General features: G+C 37.9%; 1 protein-coding gene across 2 annotated transcripts; it reads left to right on the forward strand.

Annotated features, from left to right (window-relative positions):
• Window positions 1-874: 874 nt before the first annotated feature.
• LOC129361585 (desmoplakin-A-like) lies at window positions 875-18,111 on the forward strand. 2 transcript variants are annotated; one of them, XM_055032507.1, is made up of 24 exons: window positions 875-1,258; window positions 2,281-2,365; window positions 2,541-2,659; window positions 2,746-2,905; window positions 4,926-5,051; window positions 5,842-5,901; window positions 6,005-6,172; window positions 6,288-6,392; window positions 6,479-6,574; window positions 6,658-6,783; window positions 6,982-7,134; window positions 7,239-7,393; window positions 8,336-8,462; window positions 8,606-8,792; window positions 9,269-9,492; window positions 9,636-9,817; window positions 9,913-10,051; window positions 10,784-10,977; window positions 11,074-11,236; window positions 11,896-11,979; window positions 12,060-12,167; window positions 12,403-12,501; window positions 12,638-14,452; window positions 14,863-18,111. In XM_055032507.1, exons 1-24 carry the CDS (start codon window positions 1,047-1,049, stop codon window positions 18,067-18,069), a joined length of 8,094 nt encoding a protein of 2,697 aa, XP_054888482.1. In that variant the 5' UTR covers window positions 875-1,046; the 3' UTR covers window positions 18,070-18,111. The 2 variants fall into 2 exon arrangements, with proteins under 2 accessions (XP_054888482.1, XP_054888483.1); XM_055032508.1 differs by having other exon boundaries at window positions 876-1,258; window positions 12,638-13,135.
• Window positions 18,112-18,953: the final 842 nt, after the last annotated feature.

The raw sequence follows: 18,953 nt of genomic DNA on the forward strand, positions 1-18,953 counted from the left end.
CTTTTCTATCAGAAAGATGAGCATTAACATCTGCAACTTGATGTTGGAATGACCTCTGACAAAACTCTGCTGCAGCAACACAATTTTGTTACTTCCATGTTACCAAGAAAACATTATAACATTGTGATCTCACACGAAATGTTCCAGCATCCCTTGTTTGTTTATTTATTTATTCATTCATTTATCTTAAAATTATTAAATTTTGCCTCTGGCTTTAGGTTGATTATTGCATAATAGCCTTGTTACTTTATTTTCTGTTTGATTCAAATTAGAACAAAAATCAAAGAACTTTCACCACACCAATGAAATCTGAAATCAAATGAATTAGAGAAAGACTGGAAAGACGTATCAGCTCGGAAAATCCCGATGGGTCAATTTGCACGACTTTCCAATTTTCCCCATGTTGAATGTTAAAACGTCCTTAACGGTGGACGGCAACCAGACCCACACTATTGGTACCCCCAACCTCCAAAAAAAAAAAAAAAAAAAAAAAAAAAAAAAAAAAAAAAACAAAATAAAATAAATAAATAATGCAATTGCAGTTGAGTTTCTTTTTCTCTGTTGCTTTACACAGCGACATAAATTGTAGAAGAAAGGGAACTAAATAATTATATCTATGCAACTGACTTATAGGAGTAAGATGGCATAATCTTGTTTGACTGATTAAAAACAAATTGTGAAACGTCAGATATACAGCTTGTTATTTCCCACGCAGTTTTCATCATTAAAGGACTGCGTTTATTTCCAGACGGGCCAAGGAGGAGTTGCTACATCAAAGAATTTAATTCGTGAATACAACAAACCTTCCCAAACATACCAGAGTCGTTTCGTAAACTCAGCAAGGTGTGGTTTCAGTCCAAAAAGCACTTCGCTTCCGTCTATTCACAGAACACCACTATCTGCGCAACAGGAGACGACGGGGCGGAGAAACGCGCACGGAGTCGTCCGCTCTCCGGACAGCAAGAGCCGAAACAACCCGGGAAATTAACTAAATACACCTTTTTACAACAGAAAAGAAAAGAAAGGGGGAAAAAAAACTCCTAACTATGAGCAACATGAATTTTCGTGGCTCTGACTCTAATCTGGCCGCACATAGGAGTAACTCCCGACAGAACTTATTCTACGGAGGAAACGGCTATCAGGCGGAGTTCCAACAAATGGAGCCTGGATACCAAACCTACACCAGCAGGTCCTCCATGCATGGCGGCGGCCGCAGCATGAAGATCACGGGTACCAAGGGAGGTGGAGTACGTGAGAAGTAAGTGCTCACATGTTGGATGACTCTATGCTAAAAAGGGGGGAGGGGGAGTGAAAAGAATACTTTCTTCACATAATGTTTTAGGGGTGTTAAATATTTTCCGTTCACAGCAGAACAGTTTATTTATTTAAATAAGCCCTAAAGCCAGAACAAGCTCAAGTCTTAATTGTACGGTAACTACAATCATTTTCATTAAAAGGGATTAGTTTCATGTTTCATGTTTGGATTAGTATTGTATTTATAATTATTTCTGTAGCTGATGAGGAAAAAAAAACATACTTCTTTAGAACAAGTCTACTAAATATAAAATTGCATCTTCCAGTGTCGAGATGAATGTACCTTCATCTCGACAGATGAAGGTACGAGTGAATCTTCGTTTTATCATTCTTGATCTGTTGCACAATATGAAAACAAAAGAAAGCACACACTTTCGTCCTTACAGAATGATGTCAGCTTAATTATGACAAACAAAACAAACAAACAAAAGAATGTCCAGAAATTTAAAGTTTATATTTATCTTTTTTGTATAGTTACAGATGGTTATTTGTTTATTATGTCACCTCCGGTGACCTTTGTGTGTGGACTAAAATTGCAAGTCTGTCATAGTACAGTACAGATACCACCCCATTATAAATTTTATTGCTAAGCTTTTTACTTTAAGAATTTTTTACCAAAAGGTTTTGCTTAAAAAAAAATCTTTGTATCTTATTTACTATAATAACTGCATATCTTCTTGATTTCTGTTTTTGTTTTCCATGTAGCTTTTGTTTTCCTTCCTCAACTTTTTGCCTAATGACTGTAATGGATTAAAATCCAAGTTTGTCAAAGCGGAACAGAAACTTTATTATAATTTTGTGGTTATCCTAGTCTACTTTGAAAGCTTTTCACTCAAAACTCTTTGATTCAAGCTTTAAAAATAATGAAATTCAACAACCTGCTAGCTATATTTACAACGTCTGCCTCATAACTGATTTAATAATACTGTTTTAATCATTAGTCCATTTTGTTCTTCCCATGGTCAGTTTACAAAGTATGCAGCAAACAGCTGGTTCCGTGTCAGACCATTGTTTTGAGATGATGGAGAATGTAGAAAGACTCATGAGCATTGTAAGTATATCAATCTCTGAATAACAAAAATATTAAAGCAATCTATTTGTGAAAGTTCATGTTTCAACAAGGTACAAATAGAGGATGTTTATAATAAAGTATTGGTATTAGAAGTAACCAGTATTATAGGAATACGATTTTGCAGCGCAAGAGACTTTCTATGGTTTCCTTTCAGGGATCCTCAACAATTGATGTAGAAATAAGTCTGATGAAGGCTTTAGAAGATATCGAGACGCTGAAGAAGTATGGCCGAGATTTGCAAGAAAGACGTATACCATCTGATATTCCGCAAACGTAAGACCAGGCATGATCTTTGTGTTGTGTGATTGATTTCTGAGATCTTTTTATCTTTATCTGACTATTTCTTTGTGTCTCCACAGTCTTGATTTTTTACAAAAACAGTATGCTGTTGTTGCACAGAAATTTGATGTGTATGCGACTATGAAAAAACAGAAAGTCAGTGTGAGCAGTGTTGGCAGTGCGGGCAGTGATGGCGGGCGATTCTTCAATGACGCCATTGGCTGGATAACACAGCAGAAGGTGAGTTCTGTTATGTGTGAAAATATTACAGTTTAATTTTACACATTTGTTTCTCTTAAGTAATCATGAAAACATTACTCTTTATTGTATTTCTTGGCATTAGACATGCTAAAAATCTTGGAAAATAAGTGTGAGAATTACTAACTTCTATGTCCAGGATATGCAAATGAAAAGCCAGTGAACTAGTCTGCACAGTTTTTTTTTTCTGTGCTGTGGAAGTCAGAAGAGTGGATAAACTTCCCCTAACATTTATCCTACCCTACTGTAACTGAAACCATCTGAACTCAGCAGCAAAACCCGATCCGTGAGTGAAAGAGGCTAAAAGAATTGGTGGAGGATTGAAACAAAGGACTAGCTGGAGAAAAGAAAAGAGAAAGAGAGAGAGTTCGCTTTGCATGAAGCTCAGGGTTTTTTAAAGGTGACACAGCAGTGAAAATAAAGGAGACATTGAAGCAGGACAGAAAGTGGGAGTGAAGAAGTGTGATATGTTGCACTCTCCTCTGAGTTAGTTTGTTAGAAACAGGGCAACCCATTTGACCTGTAGTATGTTCATGGGAAAATGCCTTTCTGTTCATTTACTCGTCAGCACTCCACCTTCTCACAAACACACCCTGTCATTCTGTCACCACTTACAGCCTCACCCTTCTGAATCTTACCACACGCATTCCTGCCATTACCACATGTCTAACGTTTTGTTTTTCCATCCCCCAGTTTGTATTCCTTAAGTTCAGAGCAGATAGATAACTTTTAGTTTGCACTGTTGATTGTCAGTGTTGCTTTTCAAAGGATAATTTTGCTGATATTTCAAAGTGACGTATTACCTTTGTTGCTGCAAGTTTGGTTTGTCCTGTGTAGCACTGGGCAAGTATTCACAAGGGGGAAAAAAGGGAGTGGCGAGCAAACAAAAGCCCTGACAGAGAAGGGTGAAAAAAAAATGCAGAGTGCAGAACTAGGATGGGCTGAGGTTGTGTCCTGGCTGAGCTCCTATCGAAGTTGAGGACTGCAGACAAGGAGGGCATAGCTGGAATAGTTCCCTGCTTAGCAAAAACCTAATGATTATTTGCTGACACCTAGAGGGTAAAAAGGAAAATGACAAAGAAAGCATTTGGGTCCAGGCATTCAATATTACATCGAGCTGATGGGTTTTGTTATAAAGGTATAAGTAGTTAATGTCTTACCTGTAACCGTTCTGATGTTTTTATGCAGCATAAATCAAAATCTAAAACAGGTACAGTCTAAAAAAAACATTATAGTAGTTTAGAATTGTTAACCTTTAAACCATCTTCATATTTCATTGACTGGAGTTTTCAACGGATGCTCGTGAGTAATTGCACCAAAACGGCTGCATTTGAACATTCCAGATGAAAAACAAGCTAAAAAATATTCTTTTAGCTTAAATAAATTGCAGCTTGTTGCTTTTTTTTTTTTTTTCTTTTTTTTTTACAAATCATGCAGTTCTTGTATCTGACTATCTCTCACAGGTTTTGTTCCCAACGAGTGTTTAACACAGAAGATTCTTGGCAGCACACAGCCTCTTATCTCCAATATACTGCGTAAATAATCATAGGATTCTGTTTTGGAAGCCTCAAATGGAAACTTGATGAGTTCCGTTCATAACATGGCATTTGCATTAATGACTTTTCTGAGACGAACTAAACAAATCTGCATTGGTCTCTAGGACCAACTAATCTCAAATTAAACTTACTGAACTGAATAAAATTGCCAGACACAGCAAAATCAAGAATCTACTGAAAATACAATCTAAATGCCTCAATGAAAAATTCACATTTGACGGATTACGACAGTTATATATTAAATGTTTCAAAGGATTTGAACAAACAATAGCTGAATTATCTTTTCAAGAGACTACCTCGAATCTATTGATTATCTAAAATATTCAATTAGTGAATATAATTTGAAAATACCCAGGCACAAATTTTACTCACCTCCAAAATGTTCAAAAATATGAAAAGTGATAGCAAAAGTACTAATGATGGTATTGTCATTTCCAATTTGATAGCGCATGATTGAGACAGCTCCATTCGGAGAAGACTCCAGCACCATAGAAAATCAAATAGTAGCCCAAACCAAAGTCCACAGCGCCATCCAAACAAATCTAGAAGTAAGGCGTGCCCAAGACGAGCTGGTAAGTAATTTTTTTTTTTTTTTATAGAAACTGTTTTCTTTCTCTCTCATAGACATGGGTTGGTACTAGATTTTTACAAGTATGATTACCTTGAGTGAAAATACAATGGAAAATACAATCTATCTATATATATATATATATATATATATATATATATATATATATATATATATATATATATATATATATATATATATATATATTTATTTATATATATATATATATATATATATATATATATATATATATATATATATATATATATATATATATATATCATATATATCATATTCATAAATGCTGTATTAACATCATAGAACATAAAAGAAGTTTTTAATTATTTGGTGCTAGAATATTGTTAATTTTTGCTGTCCAAGTAAATTGAACTGATTGATTGGTGACTCAGCATGTATTGGTAGAGCTTGTTTGTTTGTTACATGTTTAACAAACATCCTGCTTGTAACATGCTAACTACCTATTACCTTAGCAAAGGTAATAGGTAGTGGTTCTTCCATTTCCGCTTAATGGCTTTGATTTTTATCTTATAAGTGAGGCAAAAGAAATGGTATAGGGCCAGCTATATATGAGCTATATAACTGGAGAAAAACTCCTTTATTCCAGCACTATTGTCAACAACTCATTAAAGTGGTTTTTGGTCAACAAAAAGACCTTGAAACCACCACTTTTTAAACCCTCCAAATGTCTAGAATCAAGCCATGCCTGCTTTTTAGTATGTTCCCCTGTTCCGTTTGTGGCTAAAACCTGAGCAAAATTGTGAATTACTTTCCAGATGGCAATGGGAAATAAGTACTACCTCAACATCCTGGAGCAAGAAATGGATAGTCTTCAGGTAAACAAAAACCCTTTAAGCACAAATAGTATTTTGTCAAATGTAGCTTTTTTTTTTCTCTCTTTGTTGCATTTTTAAATTCTATCCATTGTGTTTGTCGTAGAAAATGTCCAACAATCGCCTCACCCAACTCCGTGACCTTCAGAACATCATCGAGGAAGTCTCTCGAGCCATCATGTGGGTTAATGGAAGAGAGGAGGAGGAGCTAATGTTTGACTGGGGAGATAAAAACATCGACCAGTACATACCCAAGAAGCAGGAGAAATACTCTGTGAGAATCTCTGACTTAGTATTTTTTATTGTTATTATTATTGATATCTGTTGTAAATCTATTTGCATTGCTCATTGTGGGACTGTTTTGGACGTTACCTCTCGTTATATAACAGAAACTGATGAGTGACTTGGAGGTGAAGGAGAAGGAGTTAAACAGATTGAAAACTAAATCGGCTGCCCTCTTGAACAGCAACCACCCAGCCAAAGATAAAATTGAGGTAACGGTTGGTGGCATTTGGACTGTATTTTGATCAATTAAAAAATAATAATAATATGTTTGAATGAATGACTTGGCACACTGCAGGCCTATGTGGACACCCTACAGACACAGTGGAGCTGGCTTCTCCAGATCACAAAGTGCATCCAAGTTCATCTTAAGGAAAATGCTGCCTACAGCCAAGTATGACTTTAAAGTTTCTGTGTGTGATGTGGAAATAGTGCCTTGTATGTTTTTATTTAAACAAACCTTTTGTTTTCCTTCAGTTTTTCAAGGAGGCCAATGAAACGAATATAAAGCTTCAGAAGCAACATGAAATCATCAAGAGCAAATTCATATGTGACAAAAAAACCCGTGTGGAGAACCTGATTGAACTCCTGAAAAATCTGGAGGTATCTTTGTTCTCCATTAATTATACTTTCCCTGTGCATTGGACAAAGCAAAAAATGTGCATGCCTCTTGAACTTGTTCGGAAAGCCTTTATCCTTACATCTTTTCAGACTTGATTTAGTATAGTTTTCAGCATAATTTGATTTCACAAAGTTACTGTGAAAAGAGTCTAAACTTCAAATTTTTAATTTTCAATACAGAGAGAGAAAGAGCGGCTAATGGAGAATAGGAGGCAGGTCCAGAGTATGGTCATCAAGTCGCAGTCCATTGTCAGGCTGAAGCCTCGAAATCCCGAAGAGAAAAGCACCACCCCCACCATGGTTCAGGCCTTATGTGACTTTAAGCAAGACCAGGTTGACCATATCAATTCTTCGGCTCTATAATTTGCTTAACCATACACAAAGTGTAACAAAGGCATAGTAAACAAAATAAAACTTATTCTTTTTATTATTTTCAGAAAAGCATATTGAAAGACAACCAGGGCATCCTGAAAGACAACTCTCAGCGCAGTAAGTGGCTTGTAACAGGGCCTGGAGGTCTTGACATGTGGATTCCCTCTGTATGCCTGCTCATCCCTCCTCCAAATCCTCTCAGCATCGGAATTGCTAAAAAGTAAGAAACTGCACACCTATGAGAAAGTACGCAAATCAAATTTGGTGGTTAGGCTTGTTAAAATATGTGCTGTGTTGTACATAACAATGGTCCAAAGTCTATTTTTTTTTCAGAGAGCCTCTCCTCCTTCATTGATTTAAAACTTACAATCTCCTTCCCACATTTGAGGCTACATGCACACTCATACTTGTTCATATGAGCCTGTATGACCACTTTAAAGAAACCTCTCACTTTATTATTTCTACATCAATAAACGAATACAGATATCATCTTCAAAACAGTCACTTTTTTTGAAGGTGACTGTTTCAACAAAACAGTCACCTTGATCTTTTATACTTCTGACCAGGGAACAGAATTAGCTGTGGTTTTCTTCAGTGACAAGGAGCTTAACTCCCTGATTAGCAGAAATTGCTGAATGATAATCTAAAGTGGTCTGTCTGAATTTAATCTAAAACTTTTTTGCTTTATCATCCTCCTGGAAATTCTCTCTCTTCACCAGAAGTCAGATCATTCTCTCAATCTCAATCCACAGTCTGTTGTGAAAGTGCAAGCACCAAAATGCACTCACTGTTTTATCATCCATGACCCCACCACCCCCACTCCTTATGTGACACTTTCAATTCCAGTTCTTAAATTTTGTTCGATCAGCAGCCTCTCAAAATTAAGAAAATCAGGATTGATTGTCACCTGGCCAATTTATCAGTGCAACCTAATTACAATCTAGTTATATGTATTATTTTATATACCTTAATTCAATGTATACATTTCAAATGAGCCAATGATTTGTTTAAAAGCATAATTTGCAGCACTTAGCATTTCATTGTCCTTTCATTATTATTTATTAAATTATTTTATCAGTGTCTGGTATTACAGTGGGCAGAAAATGTGTGGTTCACAGTGTTCATATTACATATCAGGAATGACTGTGTGTCCCTTTACCAGAAATGAGCAGTACTATGAAGCCATCATGGGCGTTTGGAATCAGCTCTTCATCAACATCAAGAGTCTCATTTCCTGGCAGTACTGTATCAGAGATGTCAACTATATCAACTCCCTCACCATCAGCATGGTAAGAAGTTAAGAATGAGATATTTCAAAATGAGTGAACACACATCTGGTGAAACTGAATTTTACACTCCATTTTTTACTTTTGCTTTATCTGAATCACGCTAGGTTCTCACAGTCATCCTAACCTTCCTCTCTCTCTTTTAGCTGTCGAAGATGCGTCCTGACGAATACCGCGAGTTGATCAAAAATATGGATGTCCATTACCAAGAGTTCATGCGTAACAGCCAGGGCTCTGAAATGTTTGGAGAAGATGACAGGAAAACCGTTCAGGGCCACTATAACAAGGCTCAAGAGCACTACGATACTCTGATTGTCCAGCTGCCCAATTACAGTAAGGAGGAATTCTGTTGATTTTGCTTTGAATGCTCAGTTAATTTTCAGGATGTAATTGTCGAATGATTCGGACCATATCATGGAGCACAACATTAGAAAAATTCTTTTGACTGGCTAGCCTGGATTCCCTTGTTTTGCAAATACTAACCTTGATTTACATTTAATTATTTTTTCACAGCTGTGCTTAAAATGATAGGAATAGTGATTTCAGATACATACATATTAATTATTAATTATATTAGTAATCATGGATTATGTGAAACTATGATCTTTTTTATTAAACGGTATAGTTAAAGAAAAATGTATACTTTTCTTTCACATAATTGATATGTCTTCTCTGCTTTTCCAAAATAACAGCTAGGATACAATACAAAACAGTATATTTCTGTTTTGTTGCATTATTACTTTGTTAGAAATTATAAAAATTTTAGTTTTTCCAGTATTTATTAGCATCTGTTTTACTTTGCATTCAAGGGGAAGAAGAGATAAAGAGTGATAAAATCGACGGCCAGCAGCAACAAGTCCCTGTTAAACAGCCGACCAAAACCAACCCTGTCATCAGCCTTTCATTGCTTAGCAATCTGCAAGAAATCCGTCGCAGGCTGGAAATGGCTGAATCTGACCTCACTGACCATCTCCATATTCCACTTGGAGAAAACAGTGTGCATGAGTGCTCGGTGTACATTCAGAAGCTACACGTATGTTGTCCTTTATTTATGTTGCAAATTTCTTGAAAGCAGATGTGCGAAATTGATCAGAAGAAGTTTGATAGCCAGTTTCACGACTAGAACATGTTGTATTTACTAATTTTAAGTAAATGTCACCAAATTCTGATGTCCAGGGCGTGAACCAAGACCTGGATTCAATTTACAATGAGTATCTGCACCTAAGAGAAATGATTACAAAGCAGCTAAATGGGCTCCCTGCAGACTCAGAGCAGGCCAAGTTCCTTCATTCTGAACTGGACATAGTCAACCACAAATTAGGAGAACTGCAACATCTTTACAAAGTCTACCTTGACAGGTGTAGTATTTTTTTGTGGCCTGCTGATCTGATTGGTAGCTAAAGTTAGGTTAAACTTTTAACATGCTTTTTTAAATCTATTTTGTCCACAACAGACTGAATGCACTCAAGGACCTGCTACAAAAATTTAACAAGGCTGAGGATTTTATTAAAGCTCACGAGATCCGCCTGATGGAGAAGGAGACCAGTTCTGATGACCCTCAAGAACTAGAAATCCATTGGAGTGCTCTAAGGGTATGAGGCATCTGTTTTGATATGTAATTTATTTTCTCCTTGGAAGTTTCAAACCTTGATTTTTTCTAAATATATTAGTTATTCAGATGGGTTAGATCTTTTATTCTTAAGCACTCACCACAACAATGACACTGGATTAAAAGTTGTTTGTACTGGACTTTGTTTTACTGTTTGTGTTTCTTAATTATTTACTCTATATATTTCAGATTAATATCTTAAAAAGTATAAAATTTAGCATCTTTGATGCTATTTTTTATGCAAAACATGAGGCTGTAGTATACAATAGTTTAGTATACAATATAAAATAGATAAAAGTCTCAAAATGTTATGTCCTAACCATAAAAATAAATTGTTCTATATTAAGAGCAGTGTAACACTACTATTGTTGGCAGTACTTCTATTGTACTATTGTTAATACTATTATTAACGTAGTAATAGTAGCAGTATTGGAAGGAGTAGTACTCCTAATACTAAGAAGTTATAATTAGTACTTTTTTAAAGTAGCACTAAGTTTAATTTTATTTTCAGACGTTGCTGCATTATCAATTTTAACCTAGAGAAAAAAACTCCTCAAAATCGAGTGCTTTCAATCATAGCAAAAAGGTTTGGATAATTGCCAGGCACTTACCTCAAAAACCTCAAAAACCTCAAAAACACGAACATTTGTACTTTTCTCTTTTAGTTGTAAAACCAAAGGATATGAATAACCTTTTGTGTGAATGTCTATTACAGAACATGAAGAGTGAACTTGATCAAAGGCGGGATCTGCTCACGTCCATGGAGTCTGACCTGGCCAAAGCACACTACAGCAACAACCAAATTTCTGATTCTTTCCACAAATGTGATGTGGATTTGTCCAAGTACTCTGAGCTTATGAACCAGCTGTCCAATCGCTGGCGCCAAATCCAAAAGCAGATCGATATCAGGTACAACAAGGTTGTCTGGTCACAATGATGCATTTGTTATTGCCGGTAACAGGACTGACTAACGCATACTTCCATCTCTTCCTCTTCCTGCCTTAGACTGTCGGACCTGGAAAAACAAAAGCAGCAGTTAACAGAATATCAGCAGGGAAGAAATTTGATGGAGCAGTGGATAGACAATACCAGGAAACGACAGGAGACCCTTAAGACGGCCAACATCACCGACAGGCAGACTCTTACAGACCACATCAACCAACAAAAGGCATGCTTTTCCATGTTTAACAAAACTATCGTAACAAACGTTTCCATTTCAAGCTAAAGTCAATAAGGGTTACTTCAGACTAGCTGTCAATGAAACTAATTATTTTATTTATGCATCATTTCTAGTGTGTGTATTATTTCCTGCTCAATAATGTCAAAAATAACACAAATATAAATATTCAATTCTATGTAAGTATATAAAAGCCAGTGAGACATATAGCTCTGTTAGACTAAGAGCAATGTGTTTGATTCATTGGTACAAGCTCAGGAGAATATCAGAATCGAATATATAATAAAGTTAAATGAGATAAACACAACCTAGAAGAATGGTGAAGTAGAGTGACATAAATGTACTTTTGGGATCGTCTGTGGATGAGAACTTCCAAGCTCAAAATCAAATTGACTCCTAAAATTGATTGTGATCAATTAGAAATGCAAATACCTGTGAGCAGAGGTGTGTTTTATCATGCAGCACACGCAGAACGTGCAGGATAATTATAATTTACGGGAATTTATAATATGTAGTGGGGAGAATTGTTTAAATGCATCATATCATTGCACAAATTTAAATAAAACACCACAAACCAGAAACAAAGTGATCATATGCGACACTTCTGAAATTAAAGGGAACATTTTTCCGTTTTTTGTTGTTTTGAATAGGCTCTTCACAATGAAATTAAAAGCAGGAAGGACAGACTGGATGATGTGCTGAGGAATGCGGACACCTGTGCTACCTCCATCAAGGTAATTGGTTTGCTTCTTGAAATCTGTCTTGATGAACAAAAAAAAAGTGGTATAAATAACACTGATTTTGATATTTTCAGAATTATGAGCTGGAGTTGGCTTCTTACAGCTCAGGACTGGGAACTTTGCTTAATGTCCCAGTGAAGAGAACTTTGCTCCAGTCCCCAGCTTCTTCTGTCAGAAGAGAAGTAAGCAGCAACATTCTTCAAAAATAATCTCGTAACATTGGATTTTTATATTTTTTGAGTGATCAAATTTAAGACATGTATTCAGCTTGTAAAAGCTATATTTAGAAGCACTTGTATATTTTGTAAGTTTAGTGCATTCTAAATAATTTTTAAAAATGAAATTCCACACAAATGAAAATGAAAATGACTGATTAGTTTTTACCACTGGTATTTATTATCTAATCACTGTTCCAAGGCAGGCGAACTTCAGACACATTACATCGAGCTGCTTACCCGCTCCAGCGATTATTACAAGTTCCTGGGTGACTTGGGGAAGAACATAGATGAGCTGAAGGTTGGCATCAAATTTTCTTTGTAAAACAAAGAATATTGCTTTTTTTTCTATATTTGGGATATCTTTGTATCATTTACTTGATCAAATAGGTTTGAAATAAATCTGACTAAGTTTGTCTTGCTTAATCTGTCATCAGCTAAGGAACACCAGGATTGAGTTGCTAGAGGAGCAACTGAAGCGTCTACAAGATGACCTTGAAAATCAAAAACAAAAAAATGGTTCTTTGGAGGGTGCTTTGGCCAACTACAAGATGGAGCTCAGTCAGGCTAAAAATGAACTCATTTCAGTGCAAGAAGTGAAGAGAACCACAGTAATGCAGGTTAACGCTGCTAAAGAGAGCCTTGATAGCACACAAGGCCAGATGCAACTTTTAACCGAAGAACTAAGCCGCATTAAATATCAGCTTGAGGAGGAAAAGAGGAAACGAATGCTTGCAGAAGAGCGCTTCACAACTCACCAACAAGAGTGTGATACATCAACTCGTTCCAGAATGCAGGAACTGGATGCCGTCAACTGGATCAAGATAAACCTAGAGAAGTCGGTGAAGGATAAAGAACATGAAATTGAGAGACTGAGGATGCAACTGGAGGAGGAAGAAAGGCGTCGTCAAAAAGTCGAGTCAGATATATCAAAGGTAAGAACACAGTGCACCCAGGAGATCAGTCAACTCAAACAGACATATGAGACAGAGATCCAAGTCAGCAAGACCACCATTCTGAAAGTGTCCCAGCAGAAAGATGAGGATGCATCGCAGTTAAGGCAGCAAGTTGACCGGCTCACAGATGAGAAGAGAAATCTGGAAGAGGAGCTCAGGAGACAGAGGCAGTCCATTGCTGTCATTGAAATGCATAAAAGCAAGGCAGAGCAGGAAGCCAGCCAGCAGATGGCCTCAGTGAATGAAGCAACAAGTATTCGCACTACTTTGGAGCTGCAGCTGAGAAAGCTCCAGCAGCAGAGAGATGAAGAAAACCTGAAATTACAGGAATCCAACAGAAACAGTCAGGAAAAGTCTAGGCAAATCAGTGAGCTAGAATTTAGCCTGCAAGAAGAGGAGAAAAAGAGGAAAGCTCTGGAACTGGAGTTCAGTCAACTGAAGAAAGCCAAAGCAGAACTGTTGGCAAAGAACAGCACTTACCTTGAGACAATTAACACACTTAAAGGGGCTGAGCAGGAAATCCACATCACCCGAGTGGAGTTGGAAAAGCAGACCAGTGAGAAAACCAAAGCAGAGCAGAGTTCTGCCAGGCTTCAGAGTCGTATCAGGGAACTTCAGTGCTCTCTGGATGGGGTGGAAGCTGAGCTGGACAAGCAAAAGAAGGCGACCCAAGAGGAGTTCACTCGTCGGAAGCGAATGGAGGCGGAGTTAGAGAGGATGACACGTACATGCAAAGAGCACACCACTACAATCAACTCACTGAAATCAGTTCAGATAGAGGTCACAAACACTGGGAGAAAGTATGAGCAAGATATCAAGGCTCTCCAAGAGAAACTGGACAGGAGTTTAAGGGATTGTAAAGTCGCCAAAGAAGAACTGATAACAGTGACAAATGAACTCAAAATAATAAAACAAAAACTCCAGCAAGAGCAGGTGCGAATTCATGAACTCAACCAGCGCAATGAAAGCTTATATAAAACCATAGAAGAGAAGAGCCGCCAGCTCAACGAATACACCACAGAGATTGAAAAGCTGAAGACTCTGACCCAGAACCTTACCAAAGAGAGACTGAGGTTGGAGGAAGAGCTGAGGGCAGTACGACAAGAAAAAGATGAACTGAAGATTAGCAAAAGTGCTATTGATGCAGAAAGTGCCACTCAGATCTCAGCTTTGAATGTCCAGCTTCAAACGAGCTCAAAGAGGACATCCGAGCTCCAGTTTCTCATCAGTGACCTGACCAAGGAGAGAGAAAAGCTTAAAATGGAAATAGAAAAATTCCAAAAGCAGTCTATTGAGGTATTTTCGATAACATTGAAGGATAATATACTCATATCACAAATGTATTATTTCCTTCTTGCATGTTTTGTTCTGTGTACTTTACGACTCATCCTGATTTCAAAGTGCCATTGTAGTATGTCACTATTTTTAGTTACTTTGTTGAGCACAATTTTCTCTTACTCACAAAGTTTTCCTCCTATCTGTGCCTCCAAGTTAGCTTTTCAATAATTTCACAGAATGCTACTCACAGTTACTTTTGCTATTACTACAATCACACTATGAACTACAGTAGCATGTCTGGATATGTGTGCAAGGTTTTCTAACTTATAGATTACACAGAACTGCTCACAATACTCATATGTTGTCTTTTGAACTGCATAAATGGAAGTTAATGACATTATAATGCTCTTTCTGTTATCTTTTCACAGACCTCCAAGTTGGCGCATGACTCCCAAAGCAAATATACTGACCTAGTGCTGGAGAGGGACAGCTTGCTCTCCAAGCTTAAAATGCTGGAGCAGGACAAGAACCGTAATCAGAGATTAGAAGAGGAGCTTGGCCGCATCAAGTTCTCTCTGGAGACCGAGCTTCGCAACAAACAGCATTTGCAAAATGAAAGAGATTCTATCCATAAAGAATTAACCTCTATGAAGACTCAGTTTCAGTCCAGAGAATTCCAGATTAGACAGTGCGAGTCAGACAAGGGCAAGGCTGACCGAGAGAGGCAATCCCTTAACAATGAGATTGAGAGGCTGAGGAGGGAGATTCATACTTTGGAGGAAACATATAAGAGACGTCTCGTGATCTCAGAAAAGGAGGCATCTGATCTGGCTATGAAGAAAGATGCCCTAGAGAGAGAGATTCTTAGACTGAAGAGACCAGCTATGTTTAACATTCAGACCCAGACAGATGAGAAAATCATGACAATTGATCCATCAAAGCTTGTATTTGATGGTGTGCACCGGAAAGTCACAGCCCACCAACTTTGTGACTGTGGTATAATCAGTAAAGCTACCTTGGAAATGCTGTTACAGGGTAAAAAGACCGTGGAGGAAGTAGCTGTGGACATCCAGGTTAGTTTAAAAGGCACTGGCATTATATCTGGAATGAAGACAAGTTCACAGGGAAAAATGCCGTTCACCGAAGCCAAACACAAGAAACTCCTCAGCCCAGAGAGTGCCATCATGCTGTTGGAAGCTCAAGCAGCAACAGGCTACATTGTGGACCCTGCATTTAATGAGAAGATGCCTGTGGATACTGCCTGTTCAAGAGGGATTGTAGACACAGAAGATAGAGATGTTTTACTGAAAGCTGAAGCCGCCAGCACAGGGTTCAAGGATCCATACACCGGCAAGGTGCTGTCTGTGGGACAGGCTTATAAAAAAGGTCATATTGACAAAGAAACTGCCATCCGGTTGCTCCAGGCTCAGGAGTCTGTTGGGGGCATAATAGACCCCGTGCTGAGTGTGTATCTTCCAAAAGATCTAGCCTTGGATCGTAATCTCATAGATGATGATCTTTATAGGGCTTTGAATAAAAAGCCAGCCTCCTACCTGGACCCAGCAACAGAAGAGAAGATCACATATACTGACCTTAGAAGGAAGTGCACATTTGAACCAGTGTCTGGCTTGCTCCTGCTCCAAGGTCCAGAAAAACCCGTGACAGTTAAGGGTATCCGTGGGAATGTCTCTGTCACAGAACTAGTTAAGTCTGAGCTGCTGAATGAAAGTGATGTGCAAAAACTCAACCAGGGTACACTCACTGCAAGAGACATTGAAGACAAGCTAAAGTCATATCTCTATGGCTCCACTTGTATCGCAGGTATCTATGATGAGGTCAATGACAGGATAATGCCTTTCTATCAGGCAATGAAGGAAGGACTGTTAATGAGAGGAACCACCCTAGAGCTTCTTGAAGCACAAGCTGCATCAGGCTTCATTGTTGATCCAGTTAACAATGTCTTCCTGACAGTAGAAGAAGCCACCAAAAGAGGCATAATAGGAAAGGAGTTCAAGTCTAAGCTCATGTCAGCAGAAAGGGCAGTAACTGGATACACAGACCCAACAACAGGCAAGACAATCTCTCTCTTCCAGGCTATTGCAAAAGATATTATTGAGAAAGGTCATGGGATCCGGCTGCTTGAGGCCCAAATTGCCAGTGGTGGAATTATTGACCCAGTTGAGAGCCACCGCATTGAAGTTTCTGTTGCCTATAAAAGAGGATATTTTGATGAGGAGATGAATGAGATCTTAAGCTACGAAGGAGATGACACAAAAGGGTTCTTTGACCCAAATACCAAGGAGAACCTGACATATCTTCAACTGAAGGAGAGATGCATCACAGATACAAAAACAGGGTTAATACTTCTGCCCCTCAAAGACAAGAAAAAGGCTCAACAGTCAAAAGAAAGTCGCACCAATGTGCTCCGTAAAAGGCGTGTTGTAATTGTTGACCCTGACACAGGGCTGGAGATGTCAGTCAGGGAGGCCTATCATAAGGATCTAATTGACTATGAAACGTTCCTGGACTTGTCAGAGCAAGAATGTGAGTGGGAGGAAATCACTATCTCAGGATCAGATGGCTCAGCACGTTTGGTGATCGTGGACAGAAAAACTGGAACTCAGTATGACATTCAAGACTGTATAGATCATTCTATCATTGACCAAAAGACGTTAGATCAGTACCGTGCCGGAACACTAACCTTGACAGAGTTTGCTGACCAAATTACTAGCAAGACCAGCAGTACTGAGATGACTATTGCAGCCAGCAGTGTTGATGACATGGTCACATGCAGCAGCCCCACCCAAGCCACACCATCTTCCCCTACTGTTCGTAAACGCCTGAGCAGCATTTCAATTACAGTCTCTCCCCCAGGAATGTTTGATGACCAAAGTCCTGTAGCAGCCATATTTGACACAGAGACTTTAGAGAAAATAACTGTTACTGAGGGGCTCAAAAGAGGCATCGTTGACACTCTTACAGCACAAAGACTGCTGGAAGCTCAGGCTTGCACTGGTGGGATCATCAACCCTGCAACCGGTGACCGTCTGTCACTTGAAGATGCCCTCCATCAGAGTATCATTGATGACACCATGGTTGCTAAATTAAAAGCTTCTCAGAAAGCCTACATTGGTTTTGAGGATGTGAAAACCAAACGAAAGCTCTCTGCGGCTGAGGCAGTAAAAGAGAACTGGCTGCCCTACGAGGCAGGCCAAAGGTTTTTGGAGTTTCAGTATTTGACAGGGGGTCTAATAGAACCACACACAGGACGTCGTGTCAGCATTGAAGAAGCCATCCGGAAAGGCTGGCTAGATGGTAAAGGGGCACAGAAGTTGCAAGAACCTCGGAACCATCAGAAGAATTTGACTTGTCCAAAGACGAAGCTGAAGATCTCCTACAAAGAAGCCATGGACAGCTGCATGGTGGAAGAAAGCAATGGAATGAAGATGCTGCAGGCTTCCTCTGTGTCCACCAAAGGAATAAGCAGCCCTTACAATGTGTCCAACCCAGGGTCTCGCTCTGGTTCTAGGGCTGGATCTCGCACTGGCTCAAGGAGTGGATCTCGTAGAGGGAGTGTCGATTATTCGTCCAGTTACTCCTACAGTTTCTCCTCCAGCAGTACTGTCTTCAGTTAAAATATTATCTCCTGATGCAAATAAAACAACTGCTTCATAAGGCTCCTGTTTTTATGGTGTTTTTTTAGTTGAATGTAGGTGGGTTTTGTTTAAAAATGTAATCATTTTTTTCGTTTGTATACGATTTAAAAGTTTGTGATTTTTCAATAGTTTTGGTTTTGATTTTAAATGCTGATTACTACTGACATCCTTGTCATGTTAAAAAATTGCCTTAGCTTTGTGGTAAAACAAATTTAATTTCAATTTTTTGTTGATTATTTGGCCGAGGTTCCTATTATCCTCAAGATTGCTTTTTTTGTTGTTGTTTCTTTGGGTTCAGGTTTTATTACAGATTTTTACTTTTATGTAGATTTTTATGTGATTTTATGTAGCGTTATTGATATTTTGTTCAAATTGAAAAACTAACTATGCTAATTAACTATTAACTGTTGCTTTCTAAATAGTTCTAATTTTTTTAAATTACATTCTTACTCCTCTTTTGACACCACAAATGTTTTTTATAAATTATACAACCCCTCTATGTTATTGGTTTATTGCAATATAAAAAAAGTTTCTTTGATTTCATTTTGTTTTTAATACCACAGTTAACACTCATAACTCCTTGTACCTACAATTGATTCTTTTGGAAATTTCTTTAAATCAGAATTTATTGCAACTTCTTTCATGTATTTTATTTTTACTGCATGTTTTGTTGTTACTATGCAGATCTGAAATATTTAGCATAATTTCAAATAAAATTGCCATTAAAAGTTATATTTCTGCTTCTTTTCACACTTCTTACATATATACCCAACATATCCAAACATCAATAGACATACAAAAACATTTGAAGCTTAATCTTCCATCTTTGAAGACTTCTGTTTTAAATTATGTCATAAGCAGAA

The sequence above is a fragment of the Poeciliopsis prolifica genome, unplaced genomic scaffold, assembly GCF_027474105.1.
Source record: "Poeciliopsis prolifica strain line A6 unplaced genomic scaffold, Auburn_PproV2 SCAFFOLD008, whole genome shotgun sequence".
Classification (NCBI taxonomy): domain Eukaryota; kingdom Metazoa; phylum Chordata; class Actinopteri; order Cyprinodontiformes; family Poeciliidae; genus Poeciliopsis; species Poeciliopsis prolifica.

Coding starts and splice junctions, on each gene's coding strand:
- LOC129361585 (XM_055032507.1), top strand. CDS start 1,047: ATGAGCAACATGAATTTTCGTGGCTCTGACTCTAATCTGGCCGCACAT. Junction 9,818..9,912: donor TACAAAGTCTACCTTGACAG/GTGTAGTATTTT, acceptor TGTCCACAACAG/ACTGAATGCACTCAAGGACC. Junction 12,502..12,637: donor AGAACATAGATGAGCTGAAG/GTTGGCATCAAA, acceptor ATCTGTCATCAG/CTAAGGAACACCAGGATTGA.